The sequence below is a fragment of the Rhizopus delemar genome, genomic scaffold (genome assembly GCF_000149305.1).
Source record: "Rhizopus delemar RA 99-880 supercont3.2 genomic scaffold, whole genome shotgun sequence".
In the NCBI taxonomy this organism is placed as follows: Eukaryota; Fungi; Mucoromycota; class Mucoromycetes; order Mucorales; family Rhizopodaceae; genus Rhizopus; species Rhizopus delemar.
The window spans coordinates 4,973,542-5,001,153 of NW_027137828.1; the positions used below are offsets into that span (position 1 = coordinate 4,973,542).

Below are 27,612 nucleotides of genomic sequence, written 5' to 3' on the forward strand. Positions count from 1 at the left end.
GTTTCAGAGGAATATTATTTTTATACCTGTTCTATGTCTACCAAGATTACACATAATCATCATGGGATAGTTTGTTGGATTCAGAATTAACTCAAGTGCTTGTAATACCGCTTCTTCAGTGATTGGATCCCACGCATTCACCGAAGAAACAACTCCCAAATGATGCAGCTGAATTTCTTGATCATCAATAAAATCCAAACTACAATACGAGAGAAAATCAACATGCTGTTGCTTTTGTTTTTTGTTGGTGAATTACAATCTTTGGTTAGGTTCTTCAAGGGCTAACCAAGCTATTGTTTTAAGCCCAAGCTTTTCTAAAAACGGGAAATTCAGCTCGTTTGGTTGCCCAGAACGATATAAATCTTCTTCAATCATGCCAAAATTCTATTACAAATAGAAGAGTGAATTCTACTGTCATTGTTGTCAAATTGCTTTCTATTTACAACAGGTGGTATAAAATGTTGTGAACTCATAACGAAGGAAAGAGAAAGAGAAAGAGAAACGATGATGAAAATTCCATGGCAACTGTTTTTGTGACTGTATCTAGCTTTTACCTATTTTCGTCCTTTCTTCCCTTTTCTCGCGTAAATAAAAACATTTTTTTTTTTGTGTATTGTGTTGACATGTCAGCCTACACAATATATCAAGAGCTCTTTCCACCTCAAACGGTTGAATATGTTGAAACAAGTCAATTTACTTCTCCTGATGCAACTAATCTTATTGTGGCAAAAGCTTCATTGTTACAAATCTATGAATTTGTAGAATACGTACCCGAAGCAGTAGAAGAGGAAGAAGAAACACCGTCCGATAATGAACTAGCTAACGAAAGGCTTAATGATACAGAAGACATTGTAAGAGCTTGTTTTAGTGCGTGTTAAGACATAAATCTCATTCGCTTCATGTAGAATCTGACATATCCAAAATTGAAGCCGTTAAAAAAGGGTGGTATGATATCAGATACAACTTTAGGAAGACTAGAACTTGTAGCTCAATTTAAAATGAATGGCATAATTACAACCATGGGCACTGTCAGAACAAATTCCCCTCGTGGTAGAGAGGGTTGTGATAGTCTATTGTTGGGTTTTAGCGATGCCAAGGTATACATGATTGTAACCTTCATTTTTGAGATGGTGATCTGATCTCTCTATATAGATGTCCTTGTTAGAATGGTCTTCTTCAACTAACTCAATTATTACTGTATCTATTCACTATTATGAAAGAGATGAATTCAAGGTAAAATGAGCTATACATTAACCTAATGCTTATTGAATAATAGAAAGAATTTTTAACCAACCCATACCCATCCGCTATTCATATTGATCCTCAACAACGATGTGCTGTCTTTAACTTTTATGACAACAAATTGGCTGTCTTGCCTTTCCGTCAGTCAGATAAACTAGATGAACGACAAGGAGAAGGAGAAGAGGATGAAGAGTAAATATAGAAAAATAAACCATGCATATACAGTGTCGATTGACTCAATATTTCATTGTAGAAAGTGGCCATATTATCCAAGTTTTATTATTGATTTAGCAACACTAGATTCTCGCATCAAAAATGTAATCGACATGACGTTTCTTTCAGATTATTATGAACCCACGCTTGCTATTTTGTTTCAACCTGAACAAACCTGGACAGGGTAAACCAAATTATAGGCACGCAAATATCTATTTACTTACACTAATTGTAATAGGCGATTAGGGAACAACAAGGATACAGTGTCCTTGGTTGTCATTTCTTTGGATATCACTGCCAAAATCTATCCCATCATTTACTCTATTGACAAACTTCCATATGACTGTTTCAAACTTGTCGCGATGCCTAAACCCGTCACAGGCATGCTGGTCATTGCAGCCAACTCCATCTTGCATGTTTCCCAAGGTTCACCCGGTATGGGTGTGGCGGTCAACGGATACACGAAAAAAACAACGGATTTTCCAGGTATGATATATGAGCCTAGTCTCATCGAACTTGGTTTATCGCTGGAAGGTGCCAAAGCTTTGGCATTTGGGGGTGACCGATGTTTGATCTTTATGCAAAATGGACATTGGGCTTTGGTAGAAGTAAGAAGAGATGGTAATAAGGTAGTAGGTATGGCTATTTCAGAGATCAAGCATGATTTGCCTGTGATGGAAAAGAAGCCTCCTCGATTTGACACCCCTCCTCTCTTGGCCAGTGTGCCTTCATGTGTGACGAATGTCAAGGCTGGTGAATATTTCTTTCTGGGAAGCCGTGTAGGTGATTCATTGTTGATCAAATATGACGCCAATCGTGTCAACCATCAATCTGTGGCGCCTCCTGTATTTCGTGTTTGCGATACCATGTTGAATACAGGACCTATTGTAGATATGGCTGTAGGTGATGTGGATACCGTAGAACAACAAGAAGATTGGCCTCAATTGGAGTTAGTGTCCTCTTCCGGACATGGTAAAAATGGTGCACTCTGTGTCTTTCAAAGACACATTTATCCACAAACCTCCTTTGCCTTTCATCAGTTTGACAGTCAAGCGATCTGGTCCATAAAGTGTCGAAAGAATGACCAACAACAAAATGAGGACGATGATTTTGACAAGTTGCTGTTTATTAGTAAATCTAAAAGCACCTTGGTCTTATCTGCTGGTGATGAATTGCAAGAAGTCAAAACTGGATTTTATACTCGTGGCTCTACAATTGCTGTCAGCACTTTATTTGATGCTACACGCATTGTTCAAGTGTATGCGACAGGTGTCATGGTGCTTACACCTGAGGGTAAACGTATCCAGACGGTTCCAATCCCTCGTGGTGCTAAAATTGTAGAAGCCAGTATACATGATCCTTACATCCTTCTAACGCTTGATAATAATAAAATTTTGGCTTTACAAGGGGATGCTTCAACAAAAGATATCATTCACATACAATTACCCAATCATATTAAAGTAAGTTTTTATTTGTTTTGTATTTGTGTGTTTGCTTATTATTTTGTAAAAAGGATGTTGGGATTATCATGTCTGGTATCTTTGCAGATGCATCTGGATTATTTATGAGCGTATCTGAAAGAATCAAGACAACAGAAGCAGCCAAAGCTGCCGCATCTGAGGCACAACGACAAAAGAAGAGAAAAGCAGAAGAAGAAAATCAATCTATGAAAAAAAAAATGAGCAAGACGATTGCCACATTTGAATTTGATGAAATTGATATGGATCTTTATGGTGAAGACATTTTGGATGCAGTTGAACCAAATAATGAAGAAAAAAAGGCTGAAGAAAAGCCAGTTAAAGAAGAGCAGGTTAAAAAGGAATCAATTAAAGAAGAGGTGGATGAAGCGAATGTGAGTCTTCAAGGAACGGGTATCAACATGACACAAGTGACCTTTTGGTGCTTTACCTATACAACCACAGGTATCTTGCGCATTTATAGTCTTCCCGATTTTAAGGAACACTTTGCCTGTCCTCAATTTAGCATTGCACCCGATTTAATCGTTGATGACAGCGGAGTGAAATCCAGAATACCAACTAACAATATTCAAGAGATTTTAATGACCCACATTGGTAAAGAACGCAAGGATCCTCATCTGGTTGTTCGTACGGATACAAACGATATCATCATCTATAAGGCCTTTACCTATCTGGACGAATCTAGTCCAGACCGGCTGGCACTTCGCTTCTCTCGTGTTCAGCATGAATACGTGTCGCGCAAAAGTAGCAGCCATGAATCTAAGCCAAAGAAAAAGAGAGGCATCATTGATGAATTTGAAATCCCTGATACAGATCTCAACGAAGAAGAAGAAGATTTAAAATTGTCGACCAAGAAGATGGACAAAAAGATACAGCGTAAATTACTCATACCCTTTACGGACGTTGCAGGCTATGCAGGTGTGTTTGTGGCGGGCGCACAGCCCGCTTGGTTGATGTGCTCTTGTAAAAGTTTTGTACGTGTGCACCCAATGAAAACAGAACATGAGATTGTTGGCTTTACACAATTTCATAATGTAAATTGCCAGCATGGATTTATTACAGTGGATTCAAAATCTACGATTCAATTGTCAAGATTACGTACAGAGGGCATTAATTATGATTTGGATTGGGTGATACAAAAGGTATTGCTAGGCCAAACCGTACACAAGATTCAGTATCATCCTGTGATGCGCGTCTATGCCGTCTTGGTATCCTCCTCAGTACCCACAAGAATGAAGAATGATGACAACCAATACATTGATGGCAAAGAAACAGATGAACGAGGACCAGGTGAATTCTTGCCTGAGATGGAACAATTCTCAATGATCCTTGTGTCTCCTGTCACTTGGGAGATTGTAGATAAAGTAGAATTTGAAGAGTTTGAACAGTGCTTTTCGCTGGAGTGTGCCTTGCTAGATTCGAAACAGACAAGTACAGGTAGAAAGTATTATATGATCATTGGCACTGGAACTTTAAAGGGTGAAGATACAACCATGAAGGGTTCGGTAAAGTTATCCCTTATAAATTCTTATATTTACGGAAAGTTAATAATTTACAATAGATTCGTATGTATGATATTATTGAAGTTGTGCCTGAACCAGATAATCCACAAACCAACCACAAGTTCAAGCCTGTTCTTACTGAAGATGTTAAAGGAGCAGTGACGGCCATGTGCACTGTGAGTGGTCATTTAGCAGCCTGTATTGGGTCTAAAGTGATTGTATGGAGTTTGGAAGATGATGAACGATTGGTTGGTGTAGCCTTTATTGATGTTCAAATCTATGTGACCAGTATGAGTTCAATCAAGAACTTTATTCTTATTGGTGATGCCCAAAAATCCATCTGGTTTTTGGGTTTTCAGCTTGAACCGGCCAAGCTTACCCTTTTAGGCAAAGATTACCAGTCGTTTGATGTGGGTTGTGTGGATTTCATTATTGATGACAAATCATTATACCTTATTGTAGGAGATACGAATGAAAATATTGATTTATATCAATACGCACCTTTTAGTAAGGAACTGGGATTGTGTAAAAGAATATGTTATTGATAAAATCTATTAGACTTACAATCATTTGGTGGTCAGAAACTTATGCGTCGTGGTGACTTTCATGTTGGATCACAAGTACAGACAATGGTTAGATTACCTCAAATAGAAAAAACAGAAAAGGGATTTGAGTACAGTAGAAGACACTTTTGTTTATGCGGTACATTCAATGGATCAATTGCAGTGATCTCTTCTATCTCAGAAAAAACCTTTAAGCGTCTGAATACACTCTATGGTCATCTTGTAAATAATTTGCAGCATGTCGCTGGTTTGAATCCAAGAGCTTTCCGGTTGATCAAAGGACCAAAGCAAAGAATGTCAACCAATCGTACAAAGGCTGTATTGGATGGTGATCTGATCTTTGAATTCGCAGGATTATCTATAGAAGAACAAAAGGAAACGACTAAACAGATCGGTACAACGGTTACTCGTATTATGGAGGACTTGGTAGATATTGAATGTAGCATAAACCACTTTTAAAAAAATAAAATATTTAAACGCCGCTATTTCCCTCTCCAAAGAAAAAACAAAGATCGTCTAGTCCAATGAGAGATCCTTCCTTTTCAATCCATATATAAAATACATCATGGTGAGTTGTGAAGAATAGATAACAAAGAAGGGGAAGGAAAGAAAGAAAGGATAATGAAGATGGATGGATGAATGGATGGTTAGATGATTGAACAATACAAAAGATCTTGCAACCATGTGGATTCATTTAAACTTTTTAATTGAAATTATAAACAACAAATCGTCTTACTATAGCTGCAATGAATACACCATTAGACATGCTGACATGTTTTCACAATGCAATTCATTATCTTCCTTCCTCCTTTTTTATGGAATGCATAGTTTTTTCTGGATTATTGACAGTGATTGAATAGGACACAAAAACTCCTGTTAAGCTTGCTAGAGTTACAAAGGTTCTCGGCCGTACCGGTTCTCGTGGTGGTGTTACTCAAGTTCGTGTTGAATTCATGGACGATACCAACCGTTCCATCATTCGTAACGTCAAGGGTCCTGTTCGTGAAAACGATATTCTCTGTCTTTTGGAATCCGAACGTGAAGCTCGTCGTCTCCGTTAATCAAAATAAAACGTTAATACATCACCTTTATACTAAACAACTTGTCTTTCAAAAGGAGGATTGATATCGAAGCTTGAGCTATTTTTATTGAAGGAATATGTGATAATGGACGAGGAGTAGCATGTGTCATGTCAAACATAGAGAACGGTTTCAAAAATCAGTGCTTTAAAAGTAAATTATGATTAGCTTGTCATCCTGCACATTTGCGTACGTTGAGGAGTCTGTGAGCAGCTTCTTGGCAACTATGATGTTGCTGAAATGCTTAGTACTTGAATATGCCCACTGAGAAAGGAACAATGGTTCAGTTTTTGTTATTTGTTCATACAAAGCAATGTATTATTAAATTTCGTGTTAAAAGTTATATGACCAATAAGATGAGTAAATTTCTTATAAAAGCTGGTTAAAAGCGATAGAAGAAAATCCCTAAATATAATGTGTTCTGTACTTATGAATCTTCCCCTGTCATTACGAATGTATCCAGTATAGAATCAGTATAGTACTTTAGGTAATGAAAGGTGCTATGTATTTTTTATGATCAGGGCATTATCCAAATATAAACAAAACTAACTTGTCATTAAATGAGAACTGCTTGTCATTATGTTTGACTTAAAGTATCTTAATTCACATGTATGAGATAATCATTCCATCCTGTTTACCTATTCAAGAACTTTGTCTATCTTTATATGCGGAAGATCGCTGATATGATGATAACCAATTGGTCAGATACAATTTTGAAATGCAAATTTATATTATTTATGTACCTGACATAGAAAATATATTGCCAAACAGTGTCGATTTTGAAATGGATATGATTCAAAAGACAATTTCAACCACACTTTCAGATTTTACTATTTTTTGCATTGCTCAACATTTACTATTTCTACGTAGACATTCAAACGATCGATGTCCATTCCGATGACAAGAATAACAAATAATGCTCGCTTGGATTCATGGCATTCATGCTTTGTGTGTCCTTCTTTATGACAGTAGCAACACCAGGTAAGCATGAAAAACCTCGCTAGATTCATACTGTCGAAGACGTATTTTGGCCGGGAGTCGCCTTTGATTCCTTTTTGATTTTTAAAACTTATTTTGTGTTCAAACGATGCTCCTTTTCATGGCGATTCTAATGGTATGCTTTTCGGTGTGGTTGGATAACTCTAACAGACGTTATTAAAGAAAATGTAAAGAAAATAAGAGGAAAGGAAAATAATCAGCTTCACCGCATCGAGAATTGAATGAATGGAAATCACAATTGGCCGACATTATTTTCCTTATTATTTTCTCCCCTCATAGGATACATCAACAAGACGATCTCTGGACGCATTGTTCACCCAATGTGCCAGCACACTAAACAAGAAAAGAACACCAAAATAATCAATATGAAAACGGATACTCAATTGATACAACATTTACTTTATTTATCAAAATCACCATAATACTCTTTATAATTGTACATTTCCCCCAGTTACCTTATATTAATATGTTATTTCAAAGTATCTATTGTTGTAATGTAATAAAAAGGCTTTCTTCCCGCTAAATTTAATTTTGGCTGCCGAACATATTATTTTTGCATGTTCAAGCAATTGAAGTCAAGAACTAGTGTTATTGTACATTAATAGTCTCTTACAGTCTTCTATTAATTGGTTTTTGCTATCACTTCACCGTATAGCGAAACTAAACATAATATACAAATTAGCAACTGTCAATACTAATTAATCTGGAGGATTAAGTCCTGAAATTTTGATTCTCGGATGCATACTTTCTTTTTGAATATTTATAAAAGGAGGATTTTAGCTTTTTTCAATGTTTAACAGATGCTGCATTAATTCCCAAATCCATGATAACATCAAATACTGCGTGGCTCTTTTTAATCCAGTCAAACCTTCGGCCTTAGGCAAAAGGGGCAATCTATTCAGTCTAAGAGTAACAATTTTAGCCAAGCCCTGAAGGGCAGCAAGGAAAAACTGGTAATTTAGCATTAGGAAAATCAAACTATTGTTGACAACATCATAACTAGAATGTTGTTTAGAGCTGTAAACTTCAAGATAACGGTGGGGTCCGTCATTCAAAGGGATACGCTCATGAGTATTAAATTGTTGTTGAGTAATATCACACTCTGTTGGCCAGTATAGTTGTCTCTGCAGTTCAAAATATCAATCAAATATGCGCCGTTCATTCTAGACACCCTGGACACACTTGCCTGTAAAGTGCCTGTGGTCGAATAATCAATATAAGGACGCTCAATATGGTTTCGCAACGAGGACACTATTTGTTTGAATATAGAACTTGTATCTTGTTTTGCAATTGGGTGAAGAGAATCTAGACTCAAACACAGGGAGAGATCGATAAGTACATGTTGCAGCTAAACAATGAACATTCGATCTCCGGCACCTCAGTCGAAAATTTATGTTTTTATTTAAAAGGTTAATGCAATCGACCTTTAGGCCATTAGTTGCTAATCAAGGTACAAAAAGTAGATATGCATGACGCGAAAAAAAGTTCTAGCGGCCATTTGAAGGATCAAAAAAGAGAAGAGGGATAAGATCTCCGGCACCTCATCTGCTGGTTCTAACTATGCTAAATCTCAGCAAAAGGTTTCTTACAAGTCATAGAAAGCGTAAAATCAAAAATTTCGAACATGCAAAACTAAAACACAATTTGACACTAACAGTACTTACAGGTTGATATTAAAATGTTTAAAAAAGCATTAAAAGCCTTGCCAGAGAACAGCGAAGAGCAAGAGGAAGATTTCGAGTTTTTGCAGGAAATTTTTCGTGGATTGTAAGAAAATCAATATATGTTATCAAATTCCTAATCTGGTTGAAGTAATTTACAATTCCATTTTATTTATTTTTTTAGTTTAAGAAGCTACTCAGCAGCTCAAAGTAGCTATGATGGAGAAGCTACGTTTAACTCGCTTTTGATCTACCCATTCCTAGAAGCAGTCGCTAATGGGGTGACAGTGAGTCAATGCGGTGCGGAACTCAAAGTGGATGAAGCCATCTTGAAATCGATGAGCAAGCAGTTGAAAGAGTTGGGGCTATAAGTGGATGATAAAAGCCAGTATAAGGCAGACGGAATCATTAAGCTCTTTAAAATGAAAGAGATCGAAATATTACTTTTAGAAACTTCTGGCTCTTTTAATAACAAGGACAAGGTCAAAATTAACTTTGATCACCATAAAGGAATGTTTGGTTCGTTGGCAATTTTGAAGACGATTGCTGATGAGTTTTATTTCACCTCAGCTGACACATTTAAGACTTTGAAAGTCTTTTTTTTACATGCTGCAGGTATTTATACAAGCTTATCTTGAATATATATAATTAGATAATATTTATACTGTTAATTTTAACATTCACAACCCGTAGGTACAAAGTTGCATCTGTGGAGTATTTCTTTTTGTGAAGAAGGCTACTTCGAGTTGTGGAGAGAGGAGTTCCTCGACATCAGTCCATTGTTTGAGGATCGTTTGAAGTTCCTCCCTCGTAGTGTCCAGTTTTTTTTGGAATATGAGGGTAATCATAATCATCGAAATGTCAAATATGATAAAAAACTAATCTTTATGTCATTATAATATAGGCGTTGTTGAAGAAGACTGTAAGCACAATTGCAGTCCTTAAAGAAGAGCACCTGCAGGAGATGCCAAAATGGCGCTACACCTACTGCCCCTTCCCAACCTTGAACAAGCTTGTGAATCCTTTGATTCTAAAGCTGGTACACGAGGAAGATAGTACTGGTATGGCTGATATGGGGCCGTTTTACACTCCTTCAGACTAAATTGATGTATTATAATGTATGCTTTTAATGTTTTATTTATCATATAAAATATCTTATTATGGATAACATTTCGGATCGGATTGCGAAGCTAATTGTTAGCCATGGGAATGGATTCGCACATATCTTCCAATATACTCTCTTAAGCTTACTCCAATCGAACAGTTTTCTGTCTGTGACTAGAAGTAATATCAAAAGAGAAAAATATACTCCAACTACAAGGACAACTGATGTTTGAATCTGAATGGTGACAGGACGATTAAAGGTTCTCCAAATAGACATTATTACAAAGATACAAACATGTTCAAACAAAGAGCCTTCATAAAAGATTGTAAAGTTGTGCAATAAGAGATCCAGGGGTAATACAATCTTTATTTTTTATGTGTGCAAAGCAAATTTGGTTAGTGCGCAGTCGAAAAATTTTATTCATGCAAAAAAAAAAAAAAGAAAAAAAAAAAACTGCTATTGATACAAAAAGAGGTTTATCTCATGGAATAAATTCACCGCACTTCATATTGTTTGTAAAAGAAATTGTTTCTGTTTTGAATAAGCTTGGATTGAAGAATATGTACATTGTTATGGACAACGCGGCTATTCACAAAACACCAGAAGTCCTGAAAGCAATTAGAGATAGCGGACATTATGCTTTATTTTTACCTCCTTGCTCGCCAATGTTGAATCCTATCGAAGAACGTTGAGCAAAAATTAAGTCAGTAGTACACAAAACTCCACTTGCAAAGAATGAAATGATTGCTGATAGAATAGAAGAAGCGGTAAAGACAGTTACAGCAAAAAACTGTAGAAGTTTGATTCAAAGAAGCGCTCTTGAATATGCTAATAAACCTTTGGCCAGTATCCCAGTATGCAGACGAAATGGGATTTGACACTTGGTATTCCAATATTACCAGTTGGATCAAACTTTAAACTCATGTTAATAAGAGACATGCTCCTGCTGTTTTCCATACGTCTAAAGAGGCATTGAAAGCTTGTTTGTTGCCAAATAAGACGTGATACTTCATATCTGAGCACAGTAAAACAGGAATGGTAAAGAAGCAATCAACGCACCAGTATCGGAAGGCTTACTTTCTGGTGAAGCATCTGACTCAAATGAAGCAACTACTTAACAAAAAGGAAAGGAACAAGAAAGGCTTCCATTAAGAGAAATTTAACTTTTAAATCGAAAGGTATTGTGACTGTTACAATATATGGTTTAGAGATTCTTATGTGGTTAGATCTGACATGTAAGAAAATGCTTTGTCTGAGTAGCTAAGCAAATTTCTAGCAAACAAGTGAATTGAATAATACTTTAATATTTTATAGTTTTAATTCAATCTAGGGGTTACATTCCTCATTTAATTTTTTAATATATTCACAAAAAAAAAAAAAAAAAAAAAAAGTTATGCCAGCAACTATCATGCAGCTTCATTTACCGACCATAAAAGCGAGTATCGCCAAGTTAAGATTGGATGCGGGGATTCTATTAGATAACCTTGAAATCATCACTTTTTTTTGAAGAGTGCAAAACGAATGAAATCATGAAAGAAGCAGGAACCAAACAATCACAGTTGATCATAACGTATGTCTTGCCTATAATCATGTATTCTTTTATTTTTAAAAACTACAAGAGCTTTGTCTTTCCTGATAAACATTGAAAATTACTGAAATGATTCAATTATCAAAACCTGACTATCTTTACTAATATACTAAAGAGCTTAAATAGATTACATCATGCACATGTACAAAAGGAAAGTCTTATAGCCTTTACAAATCAAAAAGACATGTTATTTCCAATCTATTATTTGATTTTTTTTTGTAAATTCCTTAAATCAAATACTCTCGATACAAATTGCAAGCCTTTGACAAACTGAATCAGAGAACTTGGATTTAATCACTTTATCCATTATGTCTTCCAAGAATTAAAATTATATGCAGTCAGTTTCACACAACACAACATGTCCGGTCCGTACTTTTTATAGTAAAAATTAAAATTCCGCCATCTGTCCTTCTTTAATTATCTATTATTTCTGCCCTCTCCAATTCCTTTCCTCCCTCCTTTGACAACAAAGGTAAACATACAAACATCCATCCATCTATCTATCTATCCAAAGTGAAGAAAGTATAAAGTAAAAAAAAAGAGATTATATTCTCTTGAACAGAAAGCAGCATGTGGAATTAAAAGAAGAAAAAGACAAAAGACTGATGACTAATACAGCATGTCGATTATTAAGCAACCGTCTCCATCTACCAACCAACCACTTTCTTTACTTTTGGAGGATAAAGTTGTCTTTGAACTCTCAACTAAACGCTTTTTTTTTCTTAGTAATTAAAAATGGGTCGTCGTCCTGCTCGTTGTTATCGTTACTGTAAGAACAAGCCTTACCCCAAGTCCAGATACTGTCGTGGTGTCCCCGATGCCAAGTTGAGAATCTACGATTTGGGTCGTAAGAAGGCATCCGTTGACGATTTCCCTCTCTGTATTCACTTGGTCTCCAACGAATACGAACAACTCTCTGCCGAAGCTCTTGAAGCCGGTCGTATCTGTGCCAACAAGTACATGGCCAAGACCTCTGGTAAGGATTCCTTCCACATGCGTATCCGTGTCCACCCCTACCACGTCACTCGTATCAACAAGATGTTGTCTTGTGCTGGTGCCGATAGATTGCAAACCGGTATGCGTGGTGCTTTCGGTAAGCCCAACGGTTTGGTCGCTCGTGTCAACATTGGTCAAATCATTTTCTCTGTTCGTTCCAAGGACTCCAACAAGGCTGTTGTTATTGAAGCCTTGAGACGTTGTAAGTACAAGTTCCCTGGTCAACAAAAGATCATTATCTCCAAGAAGTGGGGTTTCACTCCTTTGGACCGTGCCGACTATGTTGAAGCTCGTTCCAAGGGTCTCGTCAAGCCCGATGGTTGTTATGTCAAGTTTGTCCCTCAAAAGGGTAGCCTTGCCAACTACTTCAAGGAAGCTGTTAAGGCTTAAATAAAATTACGATTTTTTTTGTGTATGCAGTTATCTCTTAAAGGAATGAAAGGGAAAAAAAAAGGAGACTTATTTTTTTTTTCTCTTTCTCCTATTCATCCTTCATGTATTTCTTTCCTCTATGGCACCTTTAATGTTTATAAATGCTTTACGTTATTCTGTTTTAATCTTGAGTTTAATTGGCTTTGTATTTCATTTCATGCAATGTTTTTTATTTTCAAAATATCAAGAAAGGGTATAGAAAGTATCATCTAGCAAATCATGTTTAACTGGATGAACAATAGACAAAGATCCCAGGGTGGTTCAGTGCAGGTCACTGGCAGGTAAATACGAAAGATTACCAAAAAGAAATTTTTATAGACCGAAACTGTAGTATTTAACATGGTACATTTCACTCGGTGTCTCTTTACTGAGCGCCATGGCGATTTGTATGCATGCCACCTGTTGTCGACGAGGTCATATCTTGCGAGGCGATCGATGCCTGAGTATGATCAACATCATCCTTTCTATCTTTACCATGCTATCCATCACCTTTTTCAGTGGCCAAGAACCTTGGACGAACGGAATCGTTGAATTCAAAAGACCCAGCCGAGGCTTGATTACGTTTTGCCACTTGCTGAATCAAGACACAGACGCAACTTATCCTTTACTCTATCAAAGGTAAAATCACATTCAATATCATTCTTTGATCTGATTTTTTATTTCTCGCGGAGGGAACCCAAAAGATGTCTTTTGTGGGATGGTGCCTGGATCGGTACGGCCGCGTTATGTGCAGGATGGATCCTGCTGGGATTCTGCGCTACGTGGATAAAGCCTCGTCGAAAAGAGGAAATGGTGTATGAGTGGCCTCAACAGGCCAAGATGGATCCCTGTGCAACTGCAGTCATGCCTCCTCCTCCACTTCCTCCTCATCATGTTCCTTACCATCATTACTAGCTACCATGATTGAATGCATAAAAGGAGAGCTAATAAATAAAAAGAGAAAGAACGATACATCATCCGTTAAAGATGTTCATTTATCTCAACCTGTAAAGACAATGGAATTTGAATGGTCTTCTTGAAAGAGAGGACGTTTGGAAAAAGAAGGATTTTTTTTATTGTTTTACGATATGCGACCATATTTCATCTGTGATAAACATGTCAGTAGAGAAGCCGCTTGCAATCCATAGGGTGCTTACCAAACTTGGATTCACTCATGGGTGAAAATCGAATCAAGTTATCATCTGGAAAATGATCAAACAGATAGGATTCTGTAATTGACAATTGAGAGCATTGTTGTGCCAATTTACTAAACACTTTGATATCCGTTCTATACCTAATGAAGGTCGTCAGTGGTATGATTCATCCCCTCATACGAGTTAAATTACAATCGATAGGCTTCCTTGTTAAAGCAGTGCTTATCAATCAATCGATCCAAAATATTCTTTTTAAATATGTTCTTTATATAATGCAAGATGTGAAAGATGTAGTCTTCATAAGGTCTCCAAGTAGGAAACTGTTGAGTGATCGACAGGTTACCTCCTCCGTCGACCAAAGGATGAAACATGTCACTCATAAACGTCACTGCGGGTGGGTATTCTGGGTAACTCTCTGGTATCGCCAATCTGAATTTAAATGTGCCTGAACTATAATATCCTTGGTGCACAAAGATCACACCATACCAAACTACCAGAAAGCAGGATATATTAATGACGCATGCGATCAAAGCAAGCAAAGTTTACCATATAAATTCTCAGATGAAGGCATCACATAAACTCCTAGTGGACAGTGATTCGGGTTCTTTAGGTTGATACTAAAAGGAGTGTGAACGTTGGACGAGGTGTTTTTAGAACTTTTGCTTACAATTCTGTCATTAAATCATATCGTTTAAATGATTCTGAGATACTATAAACGGTTTCATCCTGTTCTTCTTCCTCTTCTTCGTCTGATAGTTTCATTCTTCTCAACCGATGCTGAAAGGGTAGTGGGGTCGTTGGAGGTCTGACGTGTGAGAATACGTTGCTCACATTGGGTGATCGTGTTGTGCTAGATAAACCACCTAATTTTCTAGCTCCAGTAGAAGGAGATATATAAGGTCCCTTCTTGATAGAATCCATCTTAGCTCATCATCTCTTTTTTTCATCTCACTTTCTTTACCTTACTCATCCTAGACAAAAAGAAAAGAAAAAAAAAGCGGGTGGTTGTCACCGCCTTGTGTTTTATTTATTTGTCTGACTTTTAAATTTTCAGGGAGAAGACAAAACTGAGTTTTACATGACACTGCATGAATTGGCCGATTCAGTGGTGAGGATACCCATGGTGATAGTGACTAATTTCGGGAGTGGATCATTCAGCTCATATTGATGATAGAGCGTTTGAAACTCTTCTATATATGAGCAGCGACCAAAGCTGACGTCTGTCTTGATGGTCTTGTTGCCATAGTGGAAATAAGGTACAAATATTTCTGTGGTCGTACTGCCTTTACAATCAGGAATAAAAGAAAAGGTATATTGTAATGTGTCTATGTTGAATTCAGCAGAAACAGGTGTGCCAGCAACTTTGGCTGCATAAGGGCGCTATAGAAAGGGGTGATTAGACAGCAAGAGACGGATGATTTTTATTACCAAAACAGCCTCAAGTACTCTTCCACCATCATACAAATGTTTCTTTGACAGCTTACTGTTGCCATCATCATGTCTCATATAGTCTTCTTCAGACTTTTTGACAGAATAAATAGAAAAGTTTTCACCATTCCAGTGATCACCATATTCATGATCATTAAAAACATCATAATTCCATAATCTATTCAAGGTGAATACAAGGCCCGAGATGATCACAGTGACTTACGTGAAACTGATGAGGTTTGTTTCGAGTGCATAGATAATAGCATCCATAAAATGAACATGATTTTCATAATTATCATCTTCAAAAGCCATTTTATTATTCAAATCCATCGGGATACCTACCTCACCCATTATACAAGGTTTTTCTCCCATATTCAACAGTCCATCTTCTTTTATATTCTTGATCTGTCCTCGATAATTCTTTTTGGCACCCCTCTTTCCGAAATAAGTAGCACTAAACACATTACCACCCTAGACACAAAGGATGTTAGCTTAGATCCGCCCTGTTGGGAACCACTCACCCTTTGGAGACACTGAACATCGTGTGTCATTCTCGCATTAAATTTCTTGTAAAACACACTGTCGAGATCATACCAGTGAGGAGAAAAGATGACGTTATGATGATGATCGTGTTCGTTATAAACAGGTGGTTTCTAAAGAGTCACTGATCAACACAACACATTTCAATTTTTGTTTTTTTTTAGGGATTTACTTCATTCGCCAAAGGTTCCACCAGACAATAATATTCCTTCTTGACACTCTGGATAGCTGCCACATATCGATTGACCAAAGGTTTATAGAAATCCTCATAGAACGAAATCTTCTCGCCCGTCTTGGGATGTTTTGAAAAATAATGTGTGTTGACCAAACGAGGCACGCCCTGATCGTCCACGGTCCACACGCCATGTTCTTTCCAGACACAGCCACTGAACCAGGCCGAGGTCTGACTGGCGTTGATCACCCGATCATGCGACTTCTTGGTGGGAAATGGCCATGATTTGATATAGACATCGACCGTCTGAGGGATACCATCACCCAGGGCAAAGGATTGAAGTGGAGTGGGTGAATCACCAAAGAGAAGGTTCATGATCGGATCAAAGCTGTCGAGGTGATCGAGGCCAATATAACCCGGATGAGGTTCGTTCATGAACTCAAAGGCCAGGACGGCCTCAAGGTCAGAGAGTCGTTCGGCGAGGTGTCGGTAGGCTTCGATAAAGTGATGGTTGAGGAATTGTTGGATCGATTGAGATTGATAGGTGCGGTGAGGGGCAAAGGTATCACCGGCAAAGAAGAGGGTAAACATGGTACATGAAGCTAGCTTAGTATAGTTCGTCGGCCAAACCTAGACAAGCGAATGAGAAAAAAGAAGGAAAGTAAGGTGAAGTTACCATGGGCAGTGGATCACCAGGTACAGCATTCGTGTTATGCACATAGGCAGCCCCTGTTTCTTTAAAGTGCTTTATATTTAGACCAGCAACTTCAAAGGTCCAGCCAGGCGCACCTGATCCACCCGAGAACCTAGACCACTTGCAGACAGTTGGATTGAATATGTATGCATTAAGAAATAGGATAACTTACAGTGTCTTGATGAGGATCGATGATACATTTGATTCCATATCTGGGCATCATTTCTATCAGCTGTCTTAGGTAATCAATATACTCTTCATCATAACATCCAGGTCCTTCATGCTCTATACTCTCCCAAGGCACCAGCAATCGAATCAAGGTCAAACCCCAGGCACTCAACCGACTGAAATGTTCGTGAGCGTCTTCGAGTGGAAAGGGTCGATTGACAAAACTGACGTTACGATGATCCCAAAATAAGATGTCATCATAAAGATGAGTTGAACCTGGGTAAGGACGTGTGGGCAGTTTGGAGGAACCACAGACATTGATGCCACGTAAAAGTAATGTTCGTCCAAGGTTATCTTGAAACCACCGACCCGAATGTTGAATGGGCACGTTCAAGTCGTGAGCGGATCGGTCGGGATGAGTCATTTTTTTTTAAAAAGAAAAAAGAGAGGGAAAAAAAAAAAAAGAAAAAGGTAAGAAAGGCTTATTTAATTAATAAATTAGTTTGTTATGCAGTAAAAGAGCGTCGGACCCATTGTTTAGATTCAAGTTTTGCTAAAAGGTTTTTATAAAATAATCTTATTTCTTCATTTGCATATAAATCCTTGTCGATCTTTTCGATTGTCAGTGTTTGGATTGTTTTCAATGCGATCTTACCTGTGGTCTCTTTTTCAAAAGTTCTTTTTGTGCTTGGATTAAATCCAATTCATAAATCGTTAATAAATAACATAATGCAATAGCTGCACTTCTCCCTTTACCAGCTGACATTCATAAGTAATAGAAATGATGATATTTAAATTACCTTTGCAATGTAAATAAATTGAAACATTCCCCTTCTCCTTAACTTCTAATATCTTCTTGATGCCTCTTTCAATCGCATCCAGCGTAGGAACACAAAAATCAGGGGTCTCTAATCTGATTTGTTCAATCTTTAATTCCTTGTATATTTTTTCATAACCAGGAAATTCTTGACACAAATTCACGACCACTTGAACTCTTTCTTTTTGATGTAATCTTTTCATTTGTGATGGTGTTGGTAAGGCACCCAAAATGATGGTGTCATCAATTCTGTTTGTTGTTAGTCATCCATCTGGTTCACTCTCGCTTACCTGTTATACCAATGCCATCCTGTGATAAATCCAAACATGTTCACAGTCAACTAGTAGGAATAAAAAAAAGAATGATTCGCTTGTTTATCACTTTTTTATATAGAAAGAAAGGGGGAGGGGGTAGGATGTGTGTACTTTATTATAATAAAGAGAAACAACAAACCTTGTCCAAGTCCAAAGACTGGCTCCTTGACTTGGTACTTTTTTAAACGTGGCATCTGTAAAACTATCTCTTTTATTTCTTTCTTCAAATAACCTGGCTTCTTGCTCAAGTGCTTTACTAATACCTAATGAAGACCGCTGCTCTTTTGGATGTTCTAGTTGCATAGAAATAAAAAAAAAAAATTGAAGGAGAGAGAAAAAAAAAAAGGTGGAAAATAAAAATTGTTTTTTTTTTTTTGTTCTTGTTTTGTTTTTTTTTTTTTTTTTTTTAATTTACTATAAACATTTACAAAATGTCTTCTGAAGAATATGAAGTAGAAAGAATTGTAGATCACAAGATTTTAAAAGATAATAAAAAAGTAGGAATTATTGAAAAGATACAAGTTATTGAAAGCTGACATTATTAAAAAAAAGAAATTGTCAATCAAATATTTGATCAAATGGCTTAATTACGATGAAGAAGATAATACTTGGGAAAAAGCAAAGAATGTGTAAGATCCATCTCTTTCTCTCTCTTTTTTTTGTTTGTTTAACGTTTTGTATAGATTCGCAGTTGATTTGATTGAAGCTTATTGGGATGCGATACCTGACAATCATCCTGATAAAATCACTTGGAAAAAATTGACACTGCCTTCACAAAAGTCAAAAGGCAGAGAGGAAGCAAAGAAGCCGAGGGTGATTGAGAATATGTCAGATGTAGATCATGATACTACCGTTCTAACAACAGAACCAACAGAGGAGGCCACAGAGGCTCCTTTGGAGGATACTGCTGTCCAAGACGAGATAGAGACCACATCTCAGATCGATGTGACAGTAAAAGAGAGGATGGGATCACCAGAAAAGAGAGTATTGGATGAGACGGATCTGTTGAGAGAAACAAAACGTGCTAGAAATGAAGTGACTTGTACAGAAGTGGCTCAATTAGAGGAGGAAGAAGAAGAAGAGGAAGTGCCTGTGAGGCCTAAAAAGATTAGATTATTTATCAATGGTGGTAATTCAAGTGCAAGTAGTCAATACAGCCCTGAAAATAGTGGGAAGAGTAGTAGTAGTAGTAGTAGTGAAGAAGAAGAAGAAAGAAAAGAGGAGGATATCATATTTGATGAAACATTTGGTTCCGATAGAGAAGATTGGCAAAAGATGGCAAGTAAGATTGAATATATTGGTAGAGAAGTGGAAGGAAGTCCGTTGTTTTGTTTACTAAAATGGTAAGGTATTTGTTAAATGACCTGATTGTTATTCACACTGTTTATGTTAGGAACGATGGCATTCGATCCATGCATCCTCTCCAGGTCATTCGAGAGAAATGTCCACAGCTCGTGATTGACGCGTTTATTGATATTGTGAGCGAAAGCAAATAATAAATGTCTTTATTTCAAAAGTCTAATAATAAAAAATACAAGTGTTTCTATGCCATTGGATGAGATGATTCTGTTGTGGCAACAGTAAAGATGGTAGGATGCATACGCAATCCTTGAATGGTAGGGTTGAAAAGCACCGGGTTCCACCTTTGCCTGATCTTGATACGTAAACAGGCATAAGCAATGATGATTAAACCAAATCCAAAGGGGATAAGCCACCAGAGGGGAAGCAAATGATATTCTGTACCAAAAGGAATATTGAAGGGAGGACAATAGACAATCAAGGTTGCCAAGGAGGCACCACCCAGGATACCGGCAAATGTCCAGAGATTAGAAAACATGTATCGACCGAGAGGCATAGAGAATCGAGTCTTGCAAGCAAACATGTTAAACATCTGCATGATCATCACACCCCAATAAATGATCGATTGAGCTTGACCCAAAGCCATCTTTTGAGCCGCTGCGTCCAAGACCTTTCCGGTCGCAGTGACATAATCGACTGCATAAAGAGGTCCATTGGAAAAGTAATTGGTAGGAGCAGAAGCACCGCGTTGCATGATTCTTGCATCATAGGGAGTGATGCCGTGATACCAGAGAACGACAAAGTAAGAGACCAAGCTACCGATGGCCTCGATGATACCAATCTCGAGGTAGGACCAGGACAGGAGGGGGAAATCGACCAGGACCTCATCCTCTGTCTTTTCAAATTTCTCTTTCCAGTAATCAGCCGAAGTCCACTCGTGCAAGGTGTTGTAGAACCGACGGAAAAAGCCCGGACGGATCTCTTCACCTGTCTCGTCATCCAGTTGAACATAACGCTCGCGGCGGATCAGAGCACGACGGTGACGATCGATCGAGGCCGGATTGACCGGTTTACGAGGCGGTAATTTCATCAGGCCTTCCTTGGTCTCTGGCACATCCCAGGCAAACGTCAGGGCCGCAAAGAGTTCGAAACCGAGATCGACGACGAGGATCAAGATGGCGGAGAAGGGAAGTGGGATGGGTACGATGATGTAGAGCAGGTTTGGAATGACTTCGGGCATGGAGTGGGTGATGGTGTACATGATGGATTTCTTGAGATTCACAAAGATCAGACGGCCTTCTTCGATGCCGTGAATGATGGACGCAAAGTTATCGTCGAGCAAGATCATGGCAGCCGCATCCTTGGAGACATCTGAACCAGAGATGTTCATGGCAATACCCAGATCGGCCTTCTTGAGCGCAGGCGCGTCATTGACACCATCACCTGTGACACCGACGATATGACGCATGGATTGAGCATGCTTGACGATTTCCAACTTGTGTTTGGGCGACGTACGGGCAAAGATGATTTCGTCCTTTGAAAAGATCGTGTCCCAGTCGTATTCGGTCAGGCTGTCGATCGTGTCGCCGTGGATGACGATCGAGTTGTATTCGTCCTCAGAGACTTCTTCAATCGTTCTCTGTGTTCGCTTCGCGACCATCTCACGCGTCTCGCCCACCATCAAGTTGATCTTGCGACCGATCGCCTCGGCCGTCAGCGGATGATCTCCGGTGACCATCATGACCTTGATACCCGCCGCACGACACTGACCGACCGCTTCACGCACACCGTGTTTCGGGGGATCTTCGAGCGACACCAGGCCGACAAAGGTCATGCCGGACATGGGATAATTCTTGGCCGCCTTGTCAAAAACAAAATCAGCAGGATAGTCGGATCGATCGAGCAAGACTTGAGCAAAGGCCAAGACACGGTGGCCTTGACCGGCCATGAAAGTATAGGTCTCGGTGAATGCATCACGGTGTTCTTGACTGAGCGGAACCGCACCGGTGTCGGTCAGGATGGCATCACACAGGGCCAACACACGTTCAGGCGCTCCCTTCACATAGAGCGTCAGGTCACCTCGTTCGTGTTCCATCCGGTGGATTGTCATGGCCCACTTGTTGTCCGAATTGAAAGGGATCTCAAACAGCTTGGGATATTGGTCTGGCAGGCTGTCAAATCGGGATCCGAGCTGTTCACCTGCGAATCGAACCAGACCGGTCTCGGTTGCGTCACCGAGGATCTGACGTTGAGAGACGGGGAGATCGACGCGATCGAATTTGGCTCGCGAGTTTAAGGTACATATGTTGAGGATCTGCTGGAGACCAGGCAGAGAAGAGAGCTTTTCGGACAGGGCCTGATGCTTGTCCAGGATGTTTCTCATCTGAAGACAGGACCAGACATAGGTGACAGTCATCTGGTTACGTGTCAAGGTACCGGTCTTGTCCGTGGCCAACAAGGTGATGGCCCCCAACGTTTCCACTCCCTGAAGATCCTTGACGAGCACTTGACGGGCCGCCATTCGTTTGGCAGAGATGGTGAGCAGGATGGTGACTGTCGCCGGCAGACCTTCTGGCACCCAAGCGACAAAGACCGAGATGGCAAAATTCAAGGTGAGCGAGACATTGTTGTTATTGACTGGGAAACCGATACCAAAGAAGACGACGGCTGTGATGAGCGCGATGGACGCAATGATCTTTACAAATCTCGCAATTTCCTTTGATAGTGGTGATTCTTCCTTGGCTTCACCCGCTGTCAACCCGGCGATCTGACCCAAGACGGTGCTGTCGCCCGTGCGCACCACGATCCCATAGGCTTCACCCGAGACGGCCAGGGTACCACTGAACAGGATGTTTTCGGCTTCAAACACATTCTGCTGGCTGTTGAACGGCCCACGTTCCTGAGGATCCGATTCACCTGTCAAAGGAGAATTGTCGACCTTGAGATCCGAGCCTTGGAAGAGGAAGAGATCCGCAGGTACCTTGTCACCCATCCGGACCAACACAACGTCACCCACCACCAGATTCACGGCTTCCGTCTGCTGTACTTTGCCATCACGAATCACCATGCATTTGGCAGGAACCATGTCCAGAAAGGAATCCAAGAGGGCTTGTGATTTCTGTTCTTGATAGAATTCGATAAATGCGTTCAGTAAGGCGACACCGATCAAGATGGCACCCAGATAAGTCTACAGAAAGAAAGTGAGTGAGAGGGGATAGTTTGAGACACCTGCTGCTTACGTTGGCAAAGTTTTCTTTATAATTAATGGCGAGCAAGATATAATCCAGTATACCGGCGACGATCAGCAAGAGATTGAATAGCTTCACGACACAATCAAAGTATTTAAGGATCGGATGTCTCTTTTTAGGAGGTGTGAGTACGTTCGGACCTGTCTCGGTCAAGATGTTTGCAGCCTGCTGACTTGTGAGACCTTTTGAATCAGAAGCCTTTTTGATGTCAATGTGCGTATTGTACTTGGACGCACATTCTTCTGGAGAGAGTAAATGTTCAGTCTAAAGAAAGAGGATCAGTCAAGGAATAAGCCAAACAAGCTTGTCTTACAATGTCCACATTCTTTTTCGTGTCCTTTTTCTTTCCAGGACGTTTAGGAGCACTGATCGAAGGTCTTTTACTAGAAGCAGTTGTGTCGATCGTTTGAATTGTCTTTGTTCGCTCTGGTCGATACACCTTTGCAAACTTGATCTTGGCATCTTCTACCGTGATCACCGTCGTCCTTTCTTCTGCCTTTTCAGGATCCATGAGAAAGTATGAACGAGAAAGAAAGAGAAAGAAAAAGAGAGAGAAAAAAAAATAAAGGAATTTATATACACTCTTGACACGTTGATCAACAAAGGACCAATAAAGAAAGAGGAGATCAAATTAAATTTTATTCTTGTATTTGGCTTATTAGAAATGAGTCCTTTTTGCGACTTTTTTTTTTTTGTTTTTTTTTTTTTTTTTGAATCAAAAAAAGGATTGTCATACAATGCAAGGAAGACAGTGTACCTTGAATTACTTTTCTTGATTTACGCCACTTTTTAGGTTAAATGACCCATCAGTCTTTCCCCCTTTTCCTCTTATTTTTATTCAATATCAATTCATCCCCTCTTTCCATGTCTCTCTCTCTCTCGTTTGAACTCTTGTACAAAGAAAAAGAAATGTAAAATCAACCCAGAGCGAGTATCATGTAACGTTACACTACACTTTCTTATTCTTTACAGATCAAGCCAATAGCTTTTTAGCCTCACATCAAAATAAACGCCAATCAAAAAAATGAGCGATTTATTTATCAACACAACTTTCTCAAACACACCAGGTATTTTTTATCCTAAAAAAAACAAGGCAGTAGATAAGACAAAGTGTGTCAGATGGATTCAAATAAAAAAAAGTGTTTATTTTTGTTTGGTTATCAACTTTTTTTTTGTATGCATACCATCTTTGTCATTCATCTATCTTTAACCTGTTTTTGGTTGTGAGAAAGATGATCATTTGAATAATAATAATAATAAAAAAAAGGAGGGGGCTTTTTTACAAGTCATGTTTGAGTGCAAACCAGGTAAACAACAATTTGTTGTCTTCTTTTTAGATGGTCTTTTGACCTTATTGTTTGTTCTTGAAACTTGTTTTGATAAAGCAGATGATTTTCTTTTGGTTGAAACAGACAGGTTCTTTATGAATAGTTTCATGAATCCAAGAAAGGAACTTGCCGTGTTTTATTAAATTCATTCTAGACAACTGCTCCCTTCATTCTTTAAATCACTCAGGGTTTATAACGCATGTTCTAGTCCAATCATTTCTATTCAACTCACCTGTTGCTGTCTTTGCAAAGAAATCATCTTTTGTCTATTCAACAGAGAATAAAAAATTCACAGACAACAATGACGTACAAACAAGACCAGGTGAATCCCTATGTCATACACACCACTCACTCTATTCACTCTTTCAGTGTACCACAATGATGTCTCTAAAGGGCTTTTCAGTGACCTCTTTTTTTTTTTTTTCTCGGTTTATGTGTGTAATGATCTTTGATTGTCCTTGTGAAACTAAAGTCATCTTGATTGGAAATCATCTCGGGTTTTACACCTGTTTTGATCAGCGTCTCCAAAAAAGAAAGAGAGAAGGAGGGAAAATCTTGGTTTGAATAATTACTTTTTTTGGTAAATTAAAGTGGTTCATCAGTAACGATAGGCTGTGAAAGATTTCAATAGTATTTTTTGAAACATAAAAACAAGATTCACAATCGCTTCATTTTTTTATTTTTTTTATTATTATTTACATAGTGAATAATACATGTGAAAAGGTATGGTACACGCTTAAAATACAAAAAAAAAAAAAACAAGGGTACATAGGAAATGGATACATAAAGTAGAGCATAAATATATAACAGCAACCAATGGTAAGAGTAGAAAGAGGGGAACAATAAATAAGGAAAGAATGAAATGCTTAAGGTGTCATTAACCATGGATGATGTTTGACTTTGTCTAGTGTAATTCGTTTGTTTGGATCTTTTTCTAATAATTGATTGATCAAATCTTTTAATTGAGGGTTTATTGTTTGTGAGTGAGGTACACTAAATAGACAAGTTAGATTGGATTAAATCATAAATAGAAAGGCTACATTACGGCTTAGTGAGGATGTCTTGATATAATTGAATAAAGCTTGATTTTTCAAAAGGTAAATGGCCATAAGCTAAACAATACAGTGTCACACCCAAAGCCCAAATATCAGAAGAAGTAGGGGAGTGGGGTACTATAAATAGAACTCGGTTAGGGAGAACTCATTTCCCTCATTTTACTTTCTTTACCTTTCTTTAGTAACTCGGGTGCCATAAAAGCAGGAGACCCTGTTGTTATCTTGGCTGTCAGGTCTGAGATTCGACTGGCATTACCAAAATCGATTAACCTGACTGTTTGATGATTGGTTAAAAGGATATTTTCAGGCTTAATGTCTCCGTGAATAATACCACGTTGATGTACTACTCGATGCTGTCAGTTTTATTTATTTATTTATTTTTTGCACTACTTACAATGATAAACAGCATTGACTAATTGTTTAAACAAATGCTTGCACTGATGGTCTGAATAAGGTTGTGTCAGGGAATGAGGCACAATATCCATAATGGCGCCTTTCTTTGCCATTTCCATCACTATTCAGACGATGAGTAAGATACGGTGGCGTATGCATGCATAATTTACCCAAATAGATGGAACCCGAGTCCTCGATGACTTCGATGAATCCAATGATATTCTTGTGTGGTCCCAATTCTTTCAAGATGCTTGATTCCTGACGATTCTTTTGTTTACAAATCTCTTTGATAGCACAACGAGTGTGTGTCTTGATGTCGATAGCAAGATAGACTAATCCAGTCGAGCCTCGGCCGATTTGACGAATCAGTCGATATCGATTGCCGATCATCCGATACTTTCTTGTTTTCCATCGACAGTGAAGATAAAGTGGCGTATAAAACCAAAATGGCATGTTTGTAGGAAAAAGAAAAAGACAGAAAAAAGAAGGTTTATTTTTATATTCACCTTTCCCTTCTCCTTTGAACCTGTTCTTTCTCTCCTATTTCTTGGCTTGTTTAAAGCTTACATCACTGCCTTTTTTTTTTTTTTTTTGCCACATGAAATTTCTAAATTAGGAGCGATGCCGATGCATTGTTTCTATTTTTAATTTCAGCATATGAAAAAAAAAAAGCTTCTTTTAGTGCTTATAGTACCAACTGCGGTTTGATTAAACTCAATTCAAGCCCTGATGGAAAAGAAAGAGGCTACAGCATTCGTCTCTGTGGTATCATTACCCCTTTAAATTTAGATGGCTTATCCACCTCTCATCTGTGAATGATGTTATTATACTTGCTGTCAGAAAGAGATAAGATTACACTGAAAATAAATGATGGCATGAAAAATCCCTACGGCTGCATCCAAACTTGAGTCGAATTCAGCTGAAATCGAGAGACATGCCCTGCCTCAGTTTGTACAAACCTTTGTTATTTGAATAATTTCACACTGAGCCTAATTGAGTACAAAAGCTAATTGTGCCAAGCAATTTACTCTCAAAACGTTTAAAGCAATCTCCTGACGAGCAAATCAGCAAGCCAATAGACTGACAGAAAAAAAGGAGGGAACCTGCTCCATATAAGGATGATTAGCTACCCGTCTTCAATCTGAGCCTTGTAGGGCTCGAGATATGCAAGGACCGGTTCAGAAAGTATTGCGAGTCGAAAGAAAAAAGCATGTACACAAAACATCTAAACACTGCTGCTGGTCGCTGTAGCAACGAGAGATAGAGCCGCGGTGGAGTTCATGCTATTTCTATAGCTTAAAAATACGTCGCATAAGCTTCAAAAGGATTAAACCAAGCATCATGTCAACTGTAGTTTGACCATCCAACTGTCATGCTTGATCTATAGCCTGTCTTTCAAACAGACACTAGGCAATTTTGGCTGTGATCAAAGCATTGCAAGTAAACTAGGTCATGGCATACATCATTTTCAACAGAAAAGGTAAGCATCCAAACACCTTCTTTTCAATCCTTTTGTATTCCCTTTCATGTTCGTCACCAGAGCCGCAGGTCTTTCCTCATTTGTTCTTTTTACCGATGGTATAAGGATGCTTTCGTGTTACCATGGACGGCCTCATGTCCGTCAATTTGTTTGCTGAGCAAGAACAAATCGGAATTCATTTAGAATTCTCCCTTAGAAGTTGCAGATTGGATAGTACAACAGGTTGCTGCTGCTGAGAGGTCTTCCTGATCGGACAATTGACTTTTGCCATAGCTTTAGTTACCATTCCAGCCTGTTTTTATTGTTTTACGTTTATTTCGAAATGAAGTACAAGGTATACCTTTTTCCAAAAGACAAGTCTGGAATGTTGGGCTGAACTTTTGAGACACGTCAGCGTGTTGCTCAAGCCCCTCTCGAATGAATTTATGAAAGCATATGTTCCTTTGTTTTGAACGAGTTACAGTGTTAGGTTCGATAGGTAGACAAAATTCCCTCATGTGACTGCAAATCCCAAACTAAATGGATGAATGGCTGATAGCATGTCCTTTGGTCTCTATCCGTTGTGATCACAAAAACAACCCGCTTCAAAACGTACTGTCGACATGCATTCTGTGCACATTTAAAACTCATATTTGGTCTTTTGCATAGGTCAATACAGCTAACTTCTCACAAACTTTTTTTTTTC

General features: G+C 38.6%; 11 protein-coding genes across 11 annotated transcripts; 6 read left to right on the forward strand and 5 right to left on the reverse strand.

Annotated features, from left to right (window-relative positions):
• Positions 1 to 623: 623 nt before the first annotated feature.
• On the forward strand, positions 624 to 5,457 carry RO3G_04166 (uncharacterized protein; the record flags this gene model as incomplete). The annotated part of the gene is made up of 9 exons (XM_067658756.1): positions 624 to 851; positions 906 to 1,097; positions 1,153 to 1,233; positions 1,277 to 1,434; positions 1,496 to 1,639; positions 1,694 to 2,915; positions 2,969 to 4,438; positions 4,495 to 4,942; positions 4,994 to 5,457. 9 exons carry the CDS (start codon positions 624 to 626, stop codon positions 5,455 to 5,457), a joined length of 4,407 nt encoding a protein of 1,468 aa, XP_067514857.1.
• A 494-nt stretch (positions 5,458 to 5,951) lies between these two features.
• RO3G_04167 (30S ribosomal protein S28e) lies at positions 5,952 to 6,059 on the forward strand (the record flags this gene model as incomplete). Its single annotated transcript, XM_067658757.1, has 1 exon — positions 5,952 to 6,059. One exon carries the CDS (start codon positions 5,952 to 5,954, stop codon positions 6,057 to 6,059), a length of 108 nt encoding a protein of 35 aa, XP_067514858.1.
• Positions 6,060 to 8,754: 2,695 nt separating this feature from the next.
• Positions 8,755 to 9,274, forward strand: RO3G_04168 (uncharacterized protein; the record flags this gene model as incomplete). Its single annotated transcript, XM_067658758.1, has 3 exons — positions 8,755 to 8,843; positions 8,922 to 9,024; positions 9,188 to 9,274. The coding sequence occupies 3 exons, from the start codon at positions 8,755 to 8,757 to the stop codon at positions 9,272 to 9,274; spliced, it is 279 nt and encodes a 92-aa protein (XP_067514859.1).
• Positions 9,275 to 9,571: 297 nt separating this feature from the next.
• On the forward strand, positions 9,572 to 9,839 carry RO3G_04169 (uncharacterized protein; the record flags this gene model as incomplete). Its single annotated transcript, XM_067658759.1, has 2 exons — positions 9,572 to 9,577; positions 9,642 to 9,839. The coding sequence occupies 2 exons, from the start codon at positions 9,572 to 9,574 to the stop codon at positions 9,837 to 9,839; spliced, it is 204 nt and encodes a 67-aa protein (XP_067514860.1).
• Positions 9,840 to 12,165: 2,326 nt separating this feature from the next.
• On the forward strand, positions 12,166 to 12,816 carry RO3G_04170 (60S ribosomal protein L10-A; the record flags this gene model as incomplete). The annotated part of the gene is made up of 1 exon (XM_067658760.1): positions 12,166 to 12,816. One exon carries the CDS (start codon positions 12,166 to 12,168, stop codon positions 12,814 to 12,816), a length of 651 nt encoding a protein of 216 aa, XP_067514861.1.
• Positions 12,817 to 13,837: 1,021 nt separating this feature from the next.
• Positions 13,838 to 14,562, reverse strand: RO3G_04171 (uncharacterized protein; the record flags this gene model as incomplete). The annotated part of the gene is made up of 4 exons (XM_067658761.1): positions 13,838 to 13,842; positions 13,995 to 14,131; positions 14,184 to 14,481; positions 14,538 to 14,562. 4 exons carry the CDS (start codon positions 14,560 to 14,562, stop codon positions 13,838 to 13,840), a joined length of 465 nt encoding a protein of 154 aa, XP_067514862.1.
• Positions 14,563 to 15,065: 503 nt separating this feature from the next.
• On the reverse strand, positions 15,066 to 17,417 carry RO3G_04172 (uncharacterized protein; the record flags this gene model as incomplete). Its single annotated transcript, XM_067658762.1, has 7 exons — positions 15,066 to 15,371; positions 15,420 to 15,597; positions 15,643 to 15,890; positions 15,941 to 16,072; positions 16,132 to 16,761; positions 16,808 to 16,945; positions 16,998 to 17,417. 7 exons carry the CDS (start codon positions 17,415 to 17,417, stop codon positions 15,066 to 15,068), a joined length of 2,052 nt encoding a protein of 683 aa, XP_067514863.1.
• A 216-nt stretch (positions 17,418 to 17,633) lies between these two features.
• On the reverse strand, positions 17,634 to 18,138 carry RO3G_04173 (uncharacterized protein; the record flags this gene model as incomplete). Its single annotated transcript, XM_067658763.1, has 3 exons — positions 17,634 to 17,752; positions 17,794 to 18,059; positions 18,101 to 18,138. The coding sequence occupies 3 exons, from the start codon at positions 18,136 to 18,138 to the stop codon at positions 17,634 to 17,636; spliced, it is 423 nt and encodes a 140-aa protein (XP_067514864.1).
• A 417-nt stretch (positions 18,139 to 18,555) lies between these two features.
• On the forward strand, positions 18,556 to 19,582 carry RO3G_04174 (uncharacterized protein; the record flags this gene model as incomplete). The annotated part of the gene is made up of 4 exons (XM_067658764.1): positions 18,556 to 18,576; positions 18,677 to 18,753; positions 18,808 to 19,406; positions 19,518 to 19,582. The coding sequence occupies 4 exons, from the start codon at positions 18,556 to 18,558 to the stop codon at positions 19,580 to 19,582; spliced, it is 762 nt and encodes a 253-aa protein (XP_067514865.1).
• An 85-nt stretch (positions 19,583 to 19,667) lies between these two features.
• On the reverse strand, positions 19,668 to 23,182 carry RO3G_04175 (uncharacterized protein; the record flags this gene model as incomplete). Its single annotated transcript, XM_067658765.1, has 3 exons — positions 19,668 to 22,610; positions 22,663 to 22,935; positions 22,985 to 23,182. The coding sequence occupies 3 exons, from the start codon at positions 23,180 to 23,182 to the stop codon at positions 19,668 to 19,670; spliced, it is 3,414 nt and encodes a 1,137-aa protein (XP_067514866.1).
• A 1,858-nt stretch (positions 23,183 to 25,040) lies between these two features.
• RO3G_04176 (uncharacterized protein) lies at positions 25,041 to 25,900 on the reverse strand (the record flags this gene model as incomplete). Its single annotated transcript, XM_067658766.1, has 4 exons — positions 25,041 to 25,171; positions 25,227 to 25,397; positions 25,449 to 25,568; positions 25,618 to 25,900. The coding sequence occupies 4 exons, from the start codon at positions 25,898 to 25,900 to the stop codon at positions 25,041 to 25,043; spliced, it is 705 nt and encodes a 234-aa protein (XP_067514867.1).
• Between the last annotated feature and the right edge of the window lie 1,712 nt (positions 25,901 to 27,612).